A 20,988-nucleotide genomic window follows, 5' to 3' on the forward strand; every position below is an offset into this window, starting at 1 on the left:
TTGATTCAGTTTTTGATTTCAAGCCCATCCAAACCAGATCCAAACGCAAAGTTTTTAAATTAGATTAATACTGAAATTTTTTTTTTCAAAATTTAGCAACATATTATATTATTATATATTAAAAACTGAATTTAATCCCGTTTATATAGGAATTCACAACATGTCAGATGAGCTTCAATTACCAAAAAAGAAAGTTGAAAATTTATTATGGAAATGTATCTTACATAAGATTAAACAAATTTTCTCTTAATGCATAACAAAATAAAGCTTTGTAAAGATCAATTTTCGTTTGAAGCCATGTGCCTCATCAAGTTGTTGAGGAATATTTCCAACTTTCTCAGCTCCTGCTGGTTCTCTGTTTTGTACTGCAAACACTAAAAATTGTCTTAATTAGATTTACCTTCTTAAGACAAATCAATAATCACTCACAGTCACGTCATCTGTCATCTTTAAGCAAACAAGGCCTTTGTTATGTCTGTAGGAAATGTTGTATCTTGCCTGAAAATTTATGAATATAATCGGTTCAATTGCATTCGACTTTTTATTTATATTTTTATTCACGTACCTTCATTGGATTCTGCAAATATAATCTCTCGGCCGCCTTTTCAAACTCCTCTAGCGATTTCAGATATGTCATGTTGGAGGATCTAAAAACAAAGAAAGAAAATTTTTCATTTTCTACATGACTTTAAAACAACTATATACATAAATAATTCCGAGATCCTAAAAAAAGTTGATTAAAACTTACAAAAATGGTAAATATAATTATTCGTACGCATCATAATACTTATATTTTAAATAACTGAGCCGAACAAGATTCTAAAGCGCTTGGAAAATTACCTTTTTGACCCAGAAATCGCAGATCGAAATTTGTCAAAACACGTTGTTTTCTTTCCAGCTGGCAGGTGGGCGTGGCATTGTTTTGTTGCTTCGTTGTTAGGGTTCGACCGGCGCAGACTTCTTGTCCTTATCTTTCAAATTAAACGTTTTGTCACATGACTTTCTTTGCGGCTGAGGGTAAAGAGAAATTCTGAAAAAGTTGCGCTTGAAATGGTGGTTCATCAGTACGTGACTTCGCTCAACGAGCTTGAGGGGGCTGTGGCCGAAATCAATAACATGTCCATCGCTGTTGATGGACAGCGTGCACCTGAGGACCAGCCAAAACCAATTTTTGTTATTGTGTCTGGAGCGAAGGATGACAATGGAAAATCCTGGTGTCCAGACTGTGTCAAAGGTGCATACTTATTTATTCAAAAATTTATCTTTTATTTCAAATTTTATCAAAGATTTAAAAATCTCTTGAAAATGAATTTGTTGGTTTAAGTTGGAAACACTTTTGCTTCCAAATTGAGCCTATGAGTTTTAGTAAGTTGTTTACTAGAGCTGGCTGCCAATTCTCTCCCAATGTGATTTTTTTATTTTTTGTTTGACTTGTTGCGAGAGAATAAATGAATTGAATTTGAAATCTCACGTCATGGTGAAATAATTACATAATAGTTTTTGAGCAGTAATGCAAATGATGTATATTTTTTTTTTATGAAATTTGAAATGAAATGCATTGAAATATGTTATTGACCAAAGAAATTAAATTATTTTAAATAATTTTTATTTCCAACACGAAAAAAAATTTTTCGCACATATGCTTCAGTGATTTACTTTTGGTTCAAAGTTAGATTTTGCTTTGTTTCAGCCGAACCAGTACTGGAAGAAGCTGCACGCGAATTGGCTCCAGAGTTCTCTGTGTTTGTGACTGTGTATCTGGGCAGGGAGGAGTGGAAAGACAAAAAGTGCGTTTTCCGCACCGACTCGCGCTTCCGGCTTTCAGCCATTCCAGCGTTGCTCAAGTGGCCCAACGCTGAGCCAAAACTTCAGGAAGAGCAGTGTGCCAATGTTGGAGCCCTGAAGGATTTTTTTGAAGAATTCGCGTAAAATTGTTTCTTTTGATTTCCCAATTTATTGGCTATGGTCTTTTGTATTGAATGATAAATAAAATTAGCTAATGGATTCATATATATTAATCTATTGGAAATTTATAATTCAGCTTAAATAAAGCTAATGCTATTGAAGTTTTTAATGCTTTATAAAAATCAATGAAGACCTTTTCCACGCAAAAGCAGTGTTGCTGAAATTACGTACAATGCTATTTTTTGCCATCAGCTTCACAGCTCATCAAAAGTTTTCGCATCAAGAGATCCTGATTGATGCAAATCATTCAGTCCCATTTTAAACTGAATATCAGAAGCTGAAGGCGTAGGCGTAATTGATATTATGCTCTCATAATGCACACAGAAAAAATAAATTTGAAGTGTGGCGCTGAAGCTTTAATAGCATAATTATTTCATCTCCATTTCTAAACTAAACTTCTAAATTTTACTGGATTAACTTATCAAATTATTACACTCCCATAACGCCAACATGTCATCGGTGCCAAAAAAATGTATACCTTTAAATTGAGATTTTCAGAATATTCTATTACAAAACACGAAAAGCTAATGCCCAAGATTTGTAAAATATTAATACTGTTTTTTTCCTTTGATGAAAATCATACAAAGACCCTTCAATATCCAATAGCTTCAATTACGAGTAGCAATATAATTAACATAATTTATGTTATTTGATGAAAGGAATTCTTAAGATTTAATATATCTATGAAACTTTCCACTCATTTCGGGGTTCAGTTCAGTATCAATACTCACAATCAGGAAATGTCTTCAGCTTCAGTCCAAAAAGCAATTATGCTGTGATTACCCAATTCAACAAGTTCGTGTCTTGAGCTATGCACCACGCTCAACAGTTGAGTCAAGCCGGTTGCCTACACTATTTGTCGGCTCATGCCATTTGCGTCAATGCTTCTGTGAGAAGACGGCGAATCTTTGGGAAAGTTTGTTTTTCAATCAATGGAGAGAAAGCGTATTGAAAAATATGAAAGACGTAGTTTGGATTGGATCGGATTATGGAACTAGATAACATGAGAGATAACAAAATTTATTTCCATACTGGACGGTTTCCCTTTCTGTATTCTGAAAAAGAAATTTAACGTGGACACTGCGCGAAAAATCCCAATTAATGTTTTAAAAAAATGGCTTTCAATACCAAAATTTAAATTTCTAACATAGTTCTCCCAAATCATAATTTATTTACCATATTTGTCAGCATTTAATTTTTTTGTTTAAAAATTCAAAAGGCAAACTCATTAATTCTGAAAGTGAGTTGTGAATTTCATCATCAATTAAAGCATCATGAATATGAAATTCCATTGAAAGTTTACTACGGCAAAGGGATTTAATTATTTACCTTTGATATAAGCGGAGATAAGGATGAAAAGCGTCAGTATTATGGAGGGAGACTTACCCTCAAATCTCACTGGTTCTGATTTCTCCGAACTAATGGTGAATGCGTGGGATCTGATTGTGAGTGAAAAGCGCCTTTTCATATCTCTTAGAATCTGATGATATTATGCTGGAAATGATCGTCGAGTAAAATTTAAAACGCTGATATTTCTATGGAATATAAATTTATTTCTAGAATAATTTATTATTATTTACCAAATAAATATCATCATTTATTTTATAACTTTTACCAAGAAAATATATTTAGTTGAAATTGAGTTTTTACTGCCTTACAAATAAAATTATGCGTATAATTTCATTACTTCCATTTTTTTCAAACTAGAGAGAGAGAAAATGAGAAAATCTTCACCGCAATTATTTACAAAATTATTCGTCCCAAAACTAAAATATTCTAAAAGTATAAAAAATAATCTTTTTTTAACATTTCAATTTGGTATTACTCATTATTAATTTCAAAGTCTTGTGATCTCTGCCCTGATCAATCAGAGGACAAGCAAAACTTTATTTTAATCAAATTGGAAGAACCTAGACAATGAACTATCTCATCTTGCAGCCGAGGCAGCCCTAAACAAGGGTGCTTCTATATAATTTAAAATCTGAACGGTTAACAAACATTTTAAGTAAGACGCTATGTTAACAATTTTGTTCCACACAAGAGCATTTAATTGCAATGCCTTTTGGGATCGGAAAAGGAGAAACGCGAGCGAGAGGCAGGCGCACTACACAGCCTCCCTCACGCAGCCTCGAACCAATCCACCGGGTCTCGCATATCCTCTGCGTCCGAGGACCATTAGTGTCTGTGACTTTGCCGACGTCGCATCGCCATCCCTAAACAAACCCTTTCAAGCAGAAATTTTTCAAAGGAGAATATTCTAGAAGTTGAAAATGCCGACGTATAACTTTTCTTCTATGGTCACTCATGTTAACAACACAAGTGCCGCTGTCAAAAAAGCAGCGGACTTCGAAACAGAATTGATTGTGCCCCTGTACGCCATCATCTTCATACTTTCGGTGGTTGGAAATTTGCTTGTGCTCGTCACTTTGATGCAAAACAGACGAATGAGGACCGTCACCAACGTTTTTCTCCTTAACCTGGTAAGCTGAATGCGATTTTTAAGGTTCAATTCCAGGAAAAATTTAACAGCTTGTAATGAAAGTGCTAGTTTTGTTAGGTACGTGTGTGTATGTACTAAAATGAACTTGAATACAGATTTTTATTAATTTTTATTTTTAGAGCGGAAATTTAGATATTAATTTTTCATAATATGATACAAGTCGAAAGCCGAGCCAAGCTTGAAAGCTTATCAGCCGGTGCTCATGTTAACTGACGAGCAATTTTCTCGCCTGCTGTACAACTAACACAGAATACATAATTATTACAAAAAAGTGTGTCATGGACAAGAATTTTTTTTTATCTCTTCAGTTTTCTTTGAAAATTTTTTTAATTGAAGAAGTAATAAATTCCACAAGCGTGGCATATGAACTGGGAAGTTTTATCAAAATATTTGTTTTCACTCATTGGTTCTATTACAGGGTTTTGTTGTAATATTCGTGTGTTATGCTAACGGGTGTTTAGCACACCATGGTCCGAATCAAAATATTTAACTCATAATAAGTTTATTTCCAAAATTTTGTCAGCCGGTAAAACATTCCAAAATTCATATTGATTTTCAATAGTTTGCTTGTGCTTTCTAGAGCGCTCATTTTATACAAAATTTTATCTTGCAGAGATTTCAGAGTTGTGAGATTTACAGCACCCCAAGCTGTAATTCCGAAATTTAAGTGAGATCTAATAAATTTTTAAGAAATTATTATTCTAATTGAAGGTTTTTCATCCAATTCTTCTCAGATTTTGATCAAGGATAAATGATGCCAAAAACGCAGTCTAAATTTGATTAATTTATTATTGCTCAGGAAAATAAACAGTGATCTACAGGAACTGCGGAGGTAGAGCAGTTTTCATTTAATGAAATTAAAACTTCAAAAGAGATGCGAGCTCGTTAATTTATTGAAAGTAAAATATTTTCTTCTGTTGATTTTCCGTCAAAAATTTGAAATTTAATAATTTCCTCTCCTTGCCAATAAAACCTCAATAAAACCTCTCACTTCAGCCGACTCATGCGAATGATTTTTTTTTTTTTTTTTGACAGCTATAGCAACGCAAATAAGATTTATCCCGCTTATTCCAGAAACCCCAACTCCTGCCCAGATTTAGTCTTCATATATGTCTGGCAAATTCGCGGTTGAGTGAGTAATCATTCCGTCATAGAGTATTACGTGTTGCTGAAAGCTGAAAGCCCTATTTTTGCAAGGAAAAAAGGACATCATCGTATGTCGTATTGACATAAGCCTAGAATAAGTGAAGAGAAATTCAATTAAAACCAAAAAGGAATCATCTTGCCTCTCATTGAACAAAACTGACATATAAGTATAAAATCAGCATTTACTTTTTCTATATTTTTGAAGGGAATCTTATATTTATTTATAAAAGAGACGTAAAAACTCCACAGAATTAGCATTAGCAGCAGTTTGATCGCCTTTCTTACTTCTGATTGTGAGTGCAATACTTTCTTTCTTGGAACATCTCAAACGCCTCAAACGGTGATCAATATTTTGACGAATAATTTCCAAAAACCTTTTAAGACATTAAATAAAGTGGTAGCCGTTACTGACTGACAGTATGAGAGGAAAATATTAATTTATATTTTACATCAGACTGAACGTGGTTGCAAAACGGTCATACACAAGATGTCAAAATGACTAAAAATCGGCTAACGGCCATGGCACACTCGTTTTTATTTTGGTGCGCGCCTGCCGATTCCATGAGTGTGGCTATTTAATTTGGAAATCTCTTTATCCGAAAGCAGGCAGAGTGTATTAGAGCAAGCTGGGAATTTACCGACTGGTAGCCAATGCGGCTTACTATATGACTAGATAACTCGGGAAATCCAATCATTATTGGAAATTTGGCTGAATGCTAAATCACAAATAATCCGCGTCAGACCATCCAACCACATCAACTATTTTGGTAAAATAAATATATTAAATTATGCTCAGTTAAAAGTTATCCTAGGCTGTAGATCAATAGCGTTGAAATTTGCTCCGCAAATTGAATTTCATCACCTATACAAAGCTTAACAAAGTTAATTTTTTACGCGCATTACCCATGCTAGGGAACCTTAATTAACCAACACAATAATAAAAATACTGCACGCTTTGCACTTTGTGTATATTTTTGAAATGATAAATATTAAAAGCTAAGAATCCCTACCAATTAAATATAATTCACAATACAACAGATAAAAAGTTTAAAGCAAAATTATTAAATATTTTGTATTACAGAAATTAAATTAAAATAATTTTGTACTTTTAAAAAAATATTTCTTGATTTTAACAAATTTAACGATTTATAAATATTTTAATTCTATTGTAATCTAAATTTTACTTCAAATATAGTAAATGTTTGCCTAAATATATAAACTAAACCTGCTTAGACACTGTTATAAATGCTTTATTTCTGGATTTCTGTCCTAATTACATAAATTTAAATGTGGTTAGTAATTAAAGAATATGAGGTGATTTTCTTGAAAATTGACACTTGTTAGGGGCTGAAATTTCAGCCAACACTTAAAATAACTGGTGATTGCTCATAGCATACATATAATATATTATACTGCTTGCCAAACGAGAAGAATTAGTTTATAATCGTGAAGATAGTATTTCATTCCGATGCTTGGTGCTCGACGACAGCAAGAGAATTATGAAAATAAGCCTCTTACGGCAACAAGGGCACAAGAAAGAGGAAACCACGCCAGACACATCATTAATCCATTAGTATTGAAGGTGGATAAATGTTTTACCAATTGCACGCGTTCATGATGGATGAATTGGATTATGCATATCTATTTATGCACACCATGCACTTCTGAATATGCCGCTATTTTGCTAACTAAGAATATCGAATTTCTTGATTGGCAGTGCGAGTGGAAACACCACACTGCAGCACTGTATTTAAGGGAACTTAAACCGAAAAAAAAACTCACTGAATGGTCCTTTTAAAAAAGCAGAGTAAACATAACAAAGAAATGAACTGACTGAAGAAATTGGGATTTGAGGAGAAGTTAGATAAAACGGGCTGCTTAAAAAAAACCGACAGTTCTAACAGTTTTGATTACATTGTGCAACCATATTTCATGAGAATCATGAATCATGAGCCAGAAAAAAATACACAAGAAGCAAAATTAGCAGAAAAACAATTTTTTTACACACGTTTTGGCACACCTGAAAAACCCTACTTAAAATTTAAATTTATCATGAATCATTATTTTTAAAGTATTTTTCTCGGTCTTTACCAAATGACTAACAATTTTTTTTAGAAAATTTTATTTCTTCTTTAAGATGATCCACATCATGAAGCAAATGTTGGAACTTCATGGTTTTTGAAATCAATGCTACAAAAATAGAATAATTATTGGTACGCACTGCATAATTTAATATGTCTTTTTGCCTTCTGATGTGATATTAAAGAGATATTATAACCTTGTTGTTAATGAACCATTAATCGCGACCGTTGTGGGCCCCATGCCCAATCAATGAGAAAAAGCCTGGGAAAAGTCAATGTCTCTATGTTTTGAAGATTCGCGTTACATCAGGCTGTTGCCGCCACAAAAGCAAAGGTCGAATTACACACGATCGCAACACCACGCAAGCTGTACATTAAACAACACCATGTATTATTAGCAAATAAGCGTTTTGCTCCATGTTTGCATTGTTTGCTCTCAACACGAATAAGATAACCCACCCAAATCCAAATTGATACCAAACACGAGAGCAAATATCAGACTGCCAATTAAACCTGAAAATGAGAAAACTGCAGCTCACGATTTAATAACGTATGTGTGCTGGTTTTTGGCGTGTTTTTTATCTGAATAAAATAATTTAACAAAAATATAATATATCTGCAACGACGAGCTCAGATTTCATTTGGGAAGAGGAGGCATGCTGAATAGTTTTTTCGTTTCATTAAAAAAAATTTAATTATAGCTTTTTTATTATGATTCACAAACAAATTAAATGTAAACACCTTGGTGCTTGGAGGCCGCTCAAATGTAATCTCCAAAATGCTTGTTTATTTTCATCTAAAAAAAGTACTGCTTGTATTCTGCTTCCTTTTAATGAGAACATGCGTGGCTCTTTAATTCGAAAATTCGTTTGAAAGGCTTTTACTCTCCGAAATTAGCCAGGAAAATTAAGGAAAATTAATTATAAATTGAGCCTGCTCTAATTCATGGTTGCAAGAAAAATTCTTATTTTTATAAAAACCAATTGAAATTTATAAGATATTCTTATATTCTTTATTTCCCTTTTTTAATTTAATCAACTTGCAATAAGAAAACACGAAGAAAGAAATGAGCAGCATTTTAAGAAGAATATGTTTGATCTTGGAACGCTTTTACTTGTTGGCAGAAATGCATGACATGTATGATGAATTCCGATTATACGTTTGACTTTTATAACTCCACAATTTCTGTACAAGGCGATTGCCTTTTAGATTCCCTTGTCGTCAGTCAATCAAGCATATAATAATATTTATACTCGATTGACATAATAATTATATTCTTATTCAATATTTATAAATTCATATTATTTAACGTCCGCCTTTCACTTAACACGCACACTGTCATTTTTGTTACCTTAATGCCATATTAAATTTTTCAACATTGCAAAAGATATAAATAAAAATTCTCATTACAGGCGATCGCCGACTTGCTGCTGGGAGTCTTCTGTATGCCCTTCACTCTGGTTGGTCAAATTCTACGCAACTTTATTTTTGGCTACACCATGTGCAAAATTATTCCGTATTTTCAAGGTAATATTTTTTTATGCGTCTTTTATTGTTCTTTATTTGTCTGCGAGTCATCTTGATAATTTTTTCTTATCATTATATAAGATAAATACATCCAATCTATTATTTTTAATCGATCTTCGTTCACGCAGAAGATAATACATAAAAAAATCCTTTATGCGTCTATTTAAATGCTTCATAATGCATATAATATGGGAAATATCCAAAATAAATATTGATATTTTAATTTATTTGTTGCCAATGAACTATAATGCACTAAAAAAGATGAAAAACAATTTCAGTTTTTTTTTCAACGAAATGTTTACGTTAAAATCAATTTGGACTTATAAACTACAATAATAATAATCAAATCACCCATCTGAGAAAAATAACACCTATTTTTTTTACTTCTAAAATCAGCCAATATTTTTCTTTTTATGCTTCACCGATTTTCATAATTCAAAATTCACTTCAAATCTTGTAAAGAAATAGATTATTTAAATAAATCACCCAAACAGCTTTAACAAAAATAAAATTAACCTATTTGGCATTTTTCAACTGAAGTCACTTATTTGTTACCGATATTTTAAAGATGAAGCAATAACCTAAATAGGTTCCTATTCCGCCTAAAAATCACCCTTTTTCTCAAGCTTACTTTTGGTAACCTGAAATATTTATGAAATTCTGCCACTTCATATTGAATACAATATTTTTAATAATTTTTTGTCTGCTTGCTCCATTAAACAAAGAATTATATTAAATCTATTTTTCTTCTCCTGCCTCCCGAACATTGAACGCGAAAAGCTGAATTGCAGATACTTATCGATAACTAGTTCACCTTTTTTATTCCTACATACATTGCGAAAACGCTCACAAACGATCAGTTATTTTAAGGCTTAGGTTATAAAATAATGCCGTTGTTTGCTCTTTTGCTAAAAGCTTTGTTTAATAAGGGTACACAGTGAATAAAGAGTGCAATATTTTTCTTGCTTGATTACTTTCAGTTTATTTTGGGCTGTTTAGGGCTAACAATAAGAGCGCATAAGTAAACAATTCATATATCTCTGCTGTTTTTTTTTTTAAAGAGGGCTTTCGTTTCTTTGATAATTTAAACGGTTCAAAGGCTTGCAGTTTTACAAAGAAAATGGTGAGAGGCTACACAAAGGCTCTCAAATAGAATTTATTTTTGTTCTATCAAGAGATGCTAAAATACTTACAAAGAAATTCAATTTAAGCAAGCGATGCAACTTATATTTATTATCATGTAAGTTACTACAAGAAAGAGATTCGCACGAGCTAAATAAAAACCAATGGCCCACAAAATGTGATAGGTCTCAGAAAATTAAAAAAAAAAAATATATATATATATATATATATATATATATTTAATTAATAATGAGATTGCAAAAAAAATGTCCCATTATGTTTATTCCTCAAAAAAGTGGAAAAAATCGGTGTTATATTAACTTCAGAAGATTCATACACATTGATGAAAAAAATGACGTTTTCCTTGAACTTAAAGCTTGATGCTCGATCTACCGTGTAAATCAATTAAAATTTTGCCTTTTGACCAACCTGAGCGCACGTCCCTTTGCAACCTTTTTGAATAAAAAAATCTTATGGATCTTATATATTTTCTCATTTATGTAATCAGTGGTGAATAATTTACCGTCCTAATCAAATGTTTCTCGTCCTTCTTCTACAAAAAATTTTACTTCAAAGCAATGAAAATAAAATATTCATGAGGTAAGAACAGTGCGCTCTCCAAGTCTTCGTTTCTTCAGAGAATGAAAGAGAGGACAGAAATTCAAAGCAAATGTAGCTAATAATTATCAATTATTGCCTTCTGTTAATAAAGCGCTTAAGCTCTACAAAAGTTACATAGAGCAACACGCTTTTTTGAAAATAATAATATTTTTTGGTTGTGCTTCACAGAAACTTTGTCAGAAAAATTTTAATTGCGTCAGGAAACTTTTTATACCTTGATTCTTAAGAGCAAATTGGATGAACCGACTTCTTTTAACTCTACCATTATGAAGCTTCATCTTACACTTAAAAAAAATCTTGTACAGCACGCTGCCTATAGCTATAGCAGCACTTTGAAAAGTTGCAATTCTGCCCTCAGCTGCGGCTCTCTGCAATGAAAATTGGCTTTTATAAAATGCTGAAAGAGCGGCAGTGTGTACAGCTAATTAGGTTTCTGGGGGCTTTTTGTTGCAGCTGTGTCGGTGTTTGTGACAGTTTGGACCCTCGTGGCAATTTCGATGGAACGCTACTTTGCCATTTGCCGGCCACTTCAGTCGCGACAGTGGCAAACGCGTTTTCACGCTTACAAAGTTATCGGCTACGTGTGGCTTGCCGCCTTCCTGCTCAACCTGCCCATTCTCGTCATGTCAAAATTGAAATCCACCAGAGACAAAGGTAAGCGATACGATTTCCACGCAGATACACAACATCTAGTGCCAGGCGTTCAATTTAATTAATTAAAGGCACCTAATTTTAACAGAGTTGAATCCTCGTTGAATCCTCTCATGTGCAAGACTAATTTCATCAGCTACAGGCTTTTTGCCCCATCAACGAACAATCTCAAAGCTGGAGTTCTCCCTCGATTTTGATACCTACACTTTTCACTGCAACTAAATTCGCAACCTATATTATAATGGAAACGCAGATTGCGACGCGACTGACAAATAAATTAAACAGCTCGCCACTTTCACAGGGAAAATACGCATTAAAAAATAGTTACATACGAAAATCTCTTGCCATTTTCTTTTTAATTAAATGCACACTTCAAAATAGAATGAAATGGATGGAACGTTTGCACAAAGAGTAATTAAAATTTGGTGCGTTTGCCCAAGGGCGCAATTACGCGCGCGTACATTCCCCCATTAACAAGAGCGTCCTGTTATATTCATTGCCCTGTTCCTCTCCCCTGCTGCATGTGAATGAATTTTCTTTACCATGTGGCTTTTCACTTAACATAATTCAAGCGTGAAAAGATATCATTTGTGTATGCTCACGGAGAAGATTTTTTAAACGCAATATACAAATATAAAGGTGAGCAGCGTTTAATGAATGGCAAACTTATGAATTATAAAACATTATAATTCGAAAAATTTGTTGCAGACAGCAAGACTTCAAAGTGCAATTAAAAAATGCCTTCCACGTGTTTCTCATGGATTTGACATTTCAATTTCTGGATTGAACTAAATAAATTTTTACTTAACATCACTTTGTATAATTATGTAGCATATATCAATCTAATTATAATTATTTTAATATTTGTATAAATTGATTTTAGATCGTCACAAATGTCGGGAAGAATGGCCTGATTCAATTTCGGAGCGCGGTTTTAACATCTCACTTGACCTGGTGCTGCTAATATTTCCGCTGTCAGTGATGGTGGTTGCCTACGCTCTCATCGTTAGCAAACTGTGGAAGGGCTTAAAACGCGAGATTCAGCACAGCAACCAGCGCAAGAATCCAGGCAAGTACACAAAATACTAAGACGCACACGAACAAAGTGGCTTTCAGACAAAAGAGACTTCTGGGCAGAACAATGAAGGGTACGATTTGACTCTTCACTTTTTTTGTGCAGGAATATAAAGCGTGAAAGGAGAAATTCCTGTTTTATATATTGATTATATGTGAATTTTGAATCTCCATGGACCTTTGAATCTGCTGCTGAATTTTCCTAATATGAAATAAGGCGTTGCTCCATGCAAATGTATATTGCTATAAACGTATTAAAATGTATGTAAATTTAATATTTCTCGCACGCCTCATTAGTCTGGAAAAATGAGGGAAGGTGTCTTCTTTTTTCTGCGACATAAGTGCTTGCCACTTTGCAAAAAAATCCCTTTTAAGACCATGATTTTCTTCGCCGCGTGGACATTTCGGAGTTTCTACATTGAAATCCAAAATTTGTTTAGCAGGGAAAGCCTTAGAAATGAGTGGCTTTCAGATAGTGTGTTAGAATTTATTTATGCGCAAAGATGGAAGATATGGACTTAAATAATCCTCGTCCTTGATGTTAATGTTTATCTTTGCTTCAATATTCCAGGGCATAAAAGGTGTTTCTAGATTTTAAAGAATTCGCTCATTATTTGAGTTAAATCCAGTTGAATCTAAAAGTAGGATCTCGTTTTTATTTTATTTTCACTAAAGTGAAATCTGCAGTATAAAATATATGATGAAATACTTCATATTTAATTTATAATCATATAATTAATTAAGTAGCGGCCTTCGTTGCAAGTAGAAAATTAATGTAAAAAAAATTATGTCTATGCTACTTTACAAAAGCCTTGAGCTGCAAGCGATTTTTACACACTACTATTTTATTTTTTCGTTCCCTGGAGAACACTGTCAGTCGGTTTTTAGTGTAGTTTGCACACGGTGTTTGTTTTCAGTGTTTTGAATTCATTGTCATGAAAGAACTCCTCTTAATTAATTGATAGTGAAAACATAAATATAAAATGACAAAACATACGAAAAATTGAAATTTGAGCAGTTGTTAATTATTATTTATTCTTTTTATAATGAGAAATTAAAGTTTTACCGCGCAGTATACAATTGGAATGTTTATTTTCTACTTTAGAAAAAGTAAATATAATATTTTATTTAAATTGATATGATGGAAATTTTCATGCGTTAAAATTGCATAAATTTGCTTGCTACAATTATTTTCAGGTTTTCATGGAAAATATAATTGCTAGTATTTCCGCAGAATTTTTCTTTTGAATCCATCATAAAAATTATTTTCATGCAAATATGACTTTTGAAAATCTGGATTTTTACTAAACAATTTTCATGCTTCAAAGATTTCATGACGCGACGAATTAAAAAATAATTAACACTTACTGCCACAATATAGTCTAATGGGAATTCTGGAATTTTTTATTGCAGACTGCTTCAGGGAAGAACTCTCCTTACGCTCGTTGCAAAAATCTGTGAGCAAAATGAATCAGGTGCAGATTAGGCACCACGCGACCATTTGCTCTGCGTACGCTGAGCGCAGCATCGACGCCAAGCGCAAGGTGATCCGGATGCTTTTCGTGCTGGTGGTCGAGTTCTTCCTCTGCTGGGCGCCGCTACACGTCCTCAACACTTGGTACCTGTTCAGCCCTGAGGCCGTCTACAAGTCGATGGGCAGCACCGGGGTGGCTCTGGTGCAACTTTTGGCCTATTGCAGCTCCTGTTGCAACCCCATCACATACTGCTTTATGAACAAAAAGTTTCGTCAAGCGTTTGTTGCCGTCTTTGGCTGCTGCAAGGGCTCCGCCGTGACCTTGGCTGCCAGGGGGTCCTCGGCCAACGACAGTGTCATTTTTGAAGTGCGGCCAACCACCACTGCCAAGTCGGGCAAGTATTTATTTTGTATAAATATTTTCCTCTTTTACAATTTCAGTGCCCAACTTTAAAACTATTCTTTTGTAACATATATAGTGAAGTTTTGACACATTCTGGTCAGCAGATACATAAAGTGACGTAAGGAATATCATTTGATATTATTGTCTGCAAAGTATAATAGACTGACGTGTAAAAGTAAGATTTTGACTAAATTTTAAACATTTACAATCGTCTCATGCAGTCTTGTAAGGTTATGGTTATATGTCATGATATAATAGCGTTTGCTCTCTTGAAGGGTTGAGCGGGTAATCTCCAATCTAAATTCATGGTTCCTATTTTATTAAATTGTTTTCTTCACAACAATTTAATTTTTGACAATTGATGCCATAAATAATATTATATAAATTAAAAATGATGATGGGGCCTTTGATACATGCATTAAACTGTATAAATCATTTTAACACTCCGTATTGATGGTAAATTAAAATTGTGCATCGATGAATCGTTTAATTAATAATTTCGGACAGCCTAAATGATAATATCAATTTTCATCGCTGTTAAATGCAATTATAAATATTGCATTTTGAAAATCACACTAACAGCTTGCTTGTTGCATTAATACTTTTTTGCTTGTCATAAGAAGGCTAAATTTTCAATGATTCAAAATATTGCTGTAAAATCACAATGGTTTTGATCAAGAATCTCTCGTTGCGATCAGGTTTGTCTCTTTGAATTTGTAATGTGATTACAATAATAATACGCTTTTGATTTTCCGCTGAACGTAATACAAACTTAAGTCACCGGAGAACCTAAAACGATTTGTAATCCAGCAGTTTCATATTCAATTCAATTTATTTTCACCAAAACCACATTCTATTATAATCTCTCTTGCTTTTGTGTAACAAAATCGTTTGAATTACTCCTCTCGTTTCCATTCCTTTCTACAAATGTATACCAAATGAATAGTGAATGTTGGGACCGCTTCAATTAATTCTGCAAGAAATTATATTTTAACTTCTTTGATTGTGAATAATCAGCAATTTGAACAAAGCCTATTCGCAACTTGATTTTAGTGATTCAATTCCCTCCGAGTCTCCTTCATACAAAAATTTTAGCTTTGGGGATGCTTCTTTCTTGCTAGATTTTATCTCATTGCAGCCTTTAAAAATCTATTGAAGTTTCCCAAATGCAATATTTTGCAAGGACAAGTAAAAATAAGCATTGCTATTATTCATATTTTCTGGATTATTTTTGCCGCATCTAATGAAGCTATATTTGCACTTTTTTAGTGGCGGCGCAAGAGGCGGAGGATTGTGTTTAGCAGCGGCTACACGAGCTACAGCAGCTGCGACGATCGACCTCCTGGGCAGCCGTTGGTGATCGAAGGCGAAGCCAACGCGTCGTTCAGGGTGCGAATTTTGTGGCAAAATAAAAGCAGAGGGGACTGTGCGATGCGAGAGAGGAGGAAAAGACTGCTTTGTGATCTTTATTCGTAAATTAATTGGCAGCTGTGGGTTTAAAAATACTTCAAAAGGATTCGTATATCAAACATCTTTGGGCTCTAGATGTACAGTGTACTACAGTGCGTGTGCCTTTGATAAAAAAAAGGTTAATGAATGTTTATAATTATATTAAAATATTTGAACTATATTCGACGCTTAAAGCAGCTCAAAGTTTCCAACGATATATGAATAATCATTGTAATAATGGTCAATTATCGTATTAAAAGTTAAATGTAAAACACACAGAGAGATTTAGCTTTCAACTCTTTTAAATGCAACTTACAAAAACTAAGTTTGAAATAAAAAAAAGTATACTAATTCCTCTAATGGTTAATATTTTAATCTAATAATTTTTATTAAGTTAATAAGTAAAGCGTTTCTCACATTTTAAGCAAATTTGAAAGGCTGAAAAATCGCATCCAAGTAAAGAAAATAAATTTTGAACTCCGCAGCATAATCATTTTATTTTATATTTAGTTTCAATGTGTGTCTGGAAAGTATTTTATTCTAATTTCCAACCACACAATATTTTGCGAGCGCATCCATAATGGATGGAGCTGTAAATGTTCCAACCGCTTTCTACATTTATAATGGGGACGACCAGCGAGAAATAAATAATTGAGTTGTATTCAAAACAGGAAAATGTACAAGATTTGTATTGAACATGGTCTTGCATAAAAGCGCGCTTTATTTAGCATTCAATTTGTTTGGAATTGAGTTGAACGCGAGCTGCGTGGTACGATGAAGGGTTTCTTTTCAATTTTCATGGAATGTAAGGCGAACATGGTTTCCGCGATACAAACAAAGGAAAAAAGAATTAGAAAATAATTTACGCTTTGAAAAATCAGAATTATTCATTAAAGTTTCAGAAGAAAAGTCAAACTCCTTGGCATTCAGGATTTTGTGGTAAACAATACTTCATTTGAATTTTTATTTTAATTAAGGTATGTAAGACGCTGAAGAGATAATTTGAAAAAATTTATACAAAATCCAATTTTAACAAACACAAACACGACACAACTCTACACAAAAAATTACAAAAAAAAAATCAATAACAAAATTAACGTTTTAAAACATGTTAATTTTTTTTATTAAATGTAACTTTAAGCACAAAGTTTGCATACACTACAGGAAAAAATACATAAAAAAACGTGTAAATTTTTGTATTAATAATAATTCACGTGAATTGCATTGACATTAGTTGGGAAATGATGCTTAAAATTTCTTCCCAGCCAAAAATGCCATGCTGGCTGGATGGGGGGCCAGCGCCGGCCTGCCATGACACGCCAGCGCGGGCCAGCCAGCAATGGTACGCACCGAACTTTGCAGGCCGACCCAGCACTGGGCCGACGCCGGCTCCAGCCATGGCACCACGCTGGCTAGCCATAATGCAACCGACATGGCTCAAAATGGAATAGCCATTCACACTTTTTGCTTTTTTTATTGTTAATAATTTTAATTTTTTTAATTTCATAATTTGGGTAATATTAAAAAAAATATTATATTATATAAATCAAATGACATATTTATTCAGGAAAAATAATATGTTTTTATTATTCAAACTTAAATTACACAATAATATCAGTCAGAAGTCAAGAATATTTGTTTATGTTGAGCATTGAATATTTTGATATTTTACAATAATAATTCAAATTTTAAACCAAACACAAAAGGATTAAAGCTTAATGGAACCAACAACCAACTATTTACTATATTTTCATATTGTTTGAAAAACTCATTTCCCCAAATTTTATATAAATCAAGTATATAAGTGAATTTAATTTGACAAATTTATTAGAATATGTTATATAATAATTTATAATATAAATTTATAGATCGATCTAACAATTATTTTCTTAATAAAATCGCATTCTACCTAATTGATGAAGCACATTATCCACAAAGCAGGGCTGATGTCGATACCGCTGATGTCTGAGGTGTTCTTCAAAAGGTTCTGAAACAGTAAAATTTTATAATTAAAATTGCGGATTAAATAGCAAAAAAATCTCGATTGTTGTATTAATTAATAAAATTATTCATTAATACCAAAATAATTTAAAAATGGAATTAAATTTTTCCACGACGTAAACTTATTTATTGTGTAAGATTTTTTTTAATATTTTGAGAAACAAAATTGATTCATTACCTTTTTTATTTTAACAAACAGGGGATGAGCAGTGGGTATATATTCCGCGTTGCTGGGTCTCCTCGGCAAAATTTGACTCCTAGGATTTTTTTCTGAAATGCAAATTAATAAATTAAATTAATAATCGGAAAAACAGATTGAATGAATATTAAATTAATTTAGGCGCAGTTTAGGCAAAGAAACGCCCTTCAAGCATGCTTCGTATATGTGAGAGATGTTTGTTGTTGGCGTCAAAATGATGCTACGCTAAGTTATGCCAGAATTAATTCATTTTTAAACTTACCATTTTTGTAAATCGGTGACCGAACTTGATCCCAGCATCGGCGAACAAAAATTTTCCAGAAGTGTTGCAATTTAAGGGCTTAAATTATGAAAAAATGCGGAGCTGATAAACGTGGTCAGGTCTCGCGTCCGACATGTTTGTTGTTATTGCCCTGACGCCGCTGTGGGAGAAGCGGCGCATTGCCTGAAATCTCTCTTCTGCGCATATACGCACGCAGTGTATATGGCTGGCCGCAACGCAGCCACCGCACAGCCAGGGTGGTATAACTTTTTCCTTCCAACCGGTATTAAACGCGTTCATATCATGCAAAAGAAACTTATTACATTAAATTACATTTTGAAAATTCCCTAACATGAATAAAAGAATATTGAAGTGACTGAACTTGCGTGCGTGAATTACTTATATTTTGTAGATTAAGAGCAATTAAAATTAAATGAAGAAAATCTTTAAATTATACGCAGTCCAAATTAAAAATATATTTTTTAAAGGGTGTAAATAAATCATAAAGTTAAACTGAGCTAAACAAATAATTTAAATTAAATAAAACCATAAAAAAGATGTTTTAGATATTTTAAATAAAAAATATTAAAAAATAAAATAAAGAAAAATGTAAAAGGTAAACATCTAGACTAAATGACTAGTTTATTTTATTTTAGAAAATTTAATGATAATTTAAATAATTATGGTATATTAAAAACGTTGAACAATATTGGCACCCATTGACAATGCCATTAATGCTCAATCACGGCTAGCCAGCGTTCGGACTTAGAATATGGCAGGAATCATTTTTTCTCTCCTTCTGAGAGCCACCGCGGTGGCTGCCTGCTGGCCGCTCTCGAATTGCCAGCACTTTAGCCAGCAGCGCGCCCTCGCTGCCAGTACCGGCCCTGCACTGGGCCACCATGGCATTTTTGACTGGGTTTCAATATTTTCATACCAAGGTTTAATCTTTGTAATCTCTTAAGGACTCCTTACTCCTTATTGTCGAATCAAGTCTTTACAACAATCAGAGCCAAGTTTTGCGATTATTCAAAAAGTTAAACCTTCATTGTTGCAAAACTTGATTTGATATGCCAATAAGAAGCCTTTAAACGTTCATTGTATGCAAGAGATGAAAGGAATTTGTAAAAAATTTTGAAAAATTATATCTATGTTTGCATATTTCTTATATGTGTGCACAAATCCTAATAAAAAAAATTAATCAAAAATCTCAATTTTTGCATCAAAGTTCTTTTGCACGTTCTTATGTTTGCAGAATCATCTCTGTCATAAAATCTCGACTGAATAATACATAAATATGAATTGTCTTTCCGATCCTTAGATTTCACTCTCCAAAAAGCAAATTGGGCATAAGGGTGTTCATTCCAAGTTGATTCAAATGCAAGCTCCGGAACACCGGAAACTCTACGCCAACAGATCTTCCTGTTATGTATTTTCCACAAAACATAATGTATAATATCGGCATGATGAAATTGAAACACCTTTCTGAAACAAGATTCGTCTCATAATCAATATTGTTGAAGCTCCTCCTCCCTTTTGCCACTCTAATTTATTAAAATCCCCATCTAGTCAAATTATAGACGAGTTCAGTTTGCCAAGTCTTACATAATAATTATCAAGAGTAAGAACTTAATATACATACAAATAACTGCTAAATAAGTGCGATAATTTATCTAATTTTCTCATTCGCATCAAACTAGCTCAATAGCTAGGCTTCTGTATCAAATCTTATTTTTTTTCTCGAACTTTTGTAAATTACATTAAACTAATTGTAAAATTGCATGATTCGGAGAATAAATGATGCAGCAATCTAATGAAATGCAGGCTTTGAAAATGAAGCTTCTTGCGATAGTGAATTATTCAAATTATAAATGGTTCCCCTCCTAAAAACTTTTTTGTTCAATTATAAAATATAATAATAATAATCATCATCATCATCATATCTTTATGTTAAATATAATAATAATAATGACAATAATAATAATAATAACAATCAGATAACAAGGAACAATATAAACAGCAAAAATAACAATATAACAATATTATATTATTTTTATTTTAACACAGTATAAATCAAATTTAATTGGAATTCACATAACTAGGTAAAAAATAATGCATAATAATTGTATTTATTTAAAATCCATCGCAATTGAACACAATTTGAAATTATTAGTTGTGTATGTGCTTTTTATTAAATTTTATTTGTTTGGTATGTTGGGAAGTTTGTATTTTTCTCAAGTTTCCTCGGTATTAAAATAACATAATTGTTAGAGGCAACAAATGTCATGGATAACAATATTCAATGTGCGGATCTATACACTTTTGACGCAGTCAGTATGTACATGGAAATAATTTTCGCACACTTTCCCCCACTGCAGTAACAGTTGGTCCCAAGTTGGTCCAGATGCAGCATCCAACGGTGAAGCAGCTGCCATCTACAAACTGATGGAGCTTACACAGAAGCCGATGCTTCTGCACTAGATGGCGAAGGAATTGTTTGAGGCATTTTCCAT

The 20,988-nt window shown here is 33.0% G+C and overlaps 3 protein-coding genes and 1 long non-coding RNA gene across 4 annotated transcripts; 2 read left to right on the forward strand and 2 right to left on the reverse strand.

The window, feature by feature from the left end:
- Positions 1-178: 178 nt before the first annotated feature.
- On the reverse strand, positions 179-969 carry LOC132203238 (signal recognition particle 9 kDa protein). Its single transcript, XM_059630864.1, has 4 exons — positions 841-969; positions 566-647; positions 430-498; positions 179-374 (listed from the first exon to the last, which is right to left on the reverse strand). Exons 2-4 carry the CDS (start codon positions 635-637, stop codon positions 279-281), a joined length of 237 nt encoding a protein of 78 aa, XP_059486847.1. The 5' UTR covers positions 638-647; positions 841-969; the 3' UTR covers positions 179-278.
- LOC132203237 (thioredoxin domain-containing protein 17-like) lies at positions 920-2,066 on the forward strand. Its single transcript, XM_059630862.1, has 2 exons — positions 920-1,234; positions 1,691-2,066. Exons 1-2 carry the CDS (start codon positions 1,051-1,053, stop codon positions 1,927-1,929), a joined length of 423 nt encoding a protein of 140 aa, XP_059486845.1. The 5' UTR covers positions 920-1,050; the 3' UTR covers positions 1,930-2,066.
- A 2,139-nt stretch (positions 2,067-4,205) lies between these two features.
- LOC132203321 (cholecystokinin receptor-like) lies at positions 4,206-14,615 on the forward strand. The gene is made up of 6 exons (XM_059630997.1): positions 4,206-4,445; positions 9,105-9,219; positions 11,416-11,616; positions 12,497-12,682; positions 14,101-14,560; positions 14,603-14,615. Exons 1-6 carry the CDS (start codon positions 4,236-4,238, stop codon positions 14,613-14,615), a joined length of 1,185 nt encoding a protein of 394 aa, XP_059486980.1. The 5' UTR covers positions 4,206-4,235.
- Positions 14,616-17,575: 2,960 nt separating this feature from the next.
- On the reverse strand, positions 17,576-18,637 carry LOC132203409 (uncharacterized). The gene is made up of 3 exons (XR_009442437.1): positions 18,476-18,637; positions 18,193-18,284; positions 17,576-18,000 (listed from the first exon to the last, which is right to left on the reverse strand). It is a non-coding gene; the product is annotated as an uncharacterized LOC132203409 (long non-coding RNA).
- Positions 18,638-20,988: the final 2,351 nt, after the last annotated feature.

This window comes from Neocloeon triangulifer, unplaced genomic scaffold, assembly GCF_031216515.1.
Source record: "Neocloeon triangulifer isolate White Clay Creek 2 clone unplaced genomic scaffold, ASM3121651v1 ptg000017l, whole genome shotgun sequence".
Classification (NCBI taxonomy): domain Eukaryota; kingdom Metazoa; phylum Arthropoda; class Insecta; order Ephemeroptera; family Baetidae; genus Neocloeon; species Neocloeon triangulifer.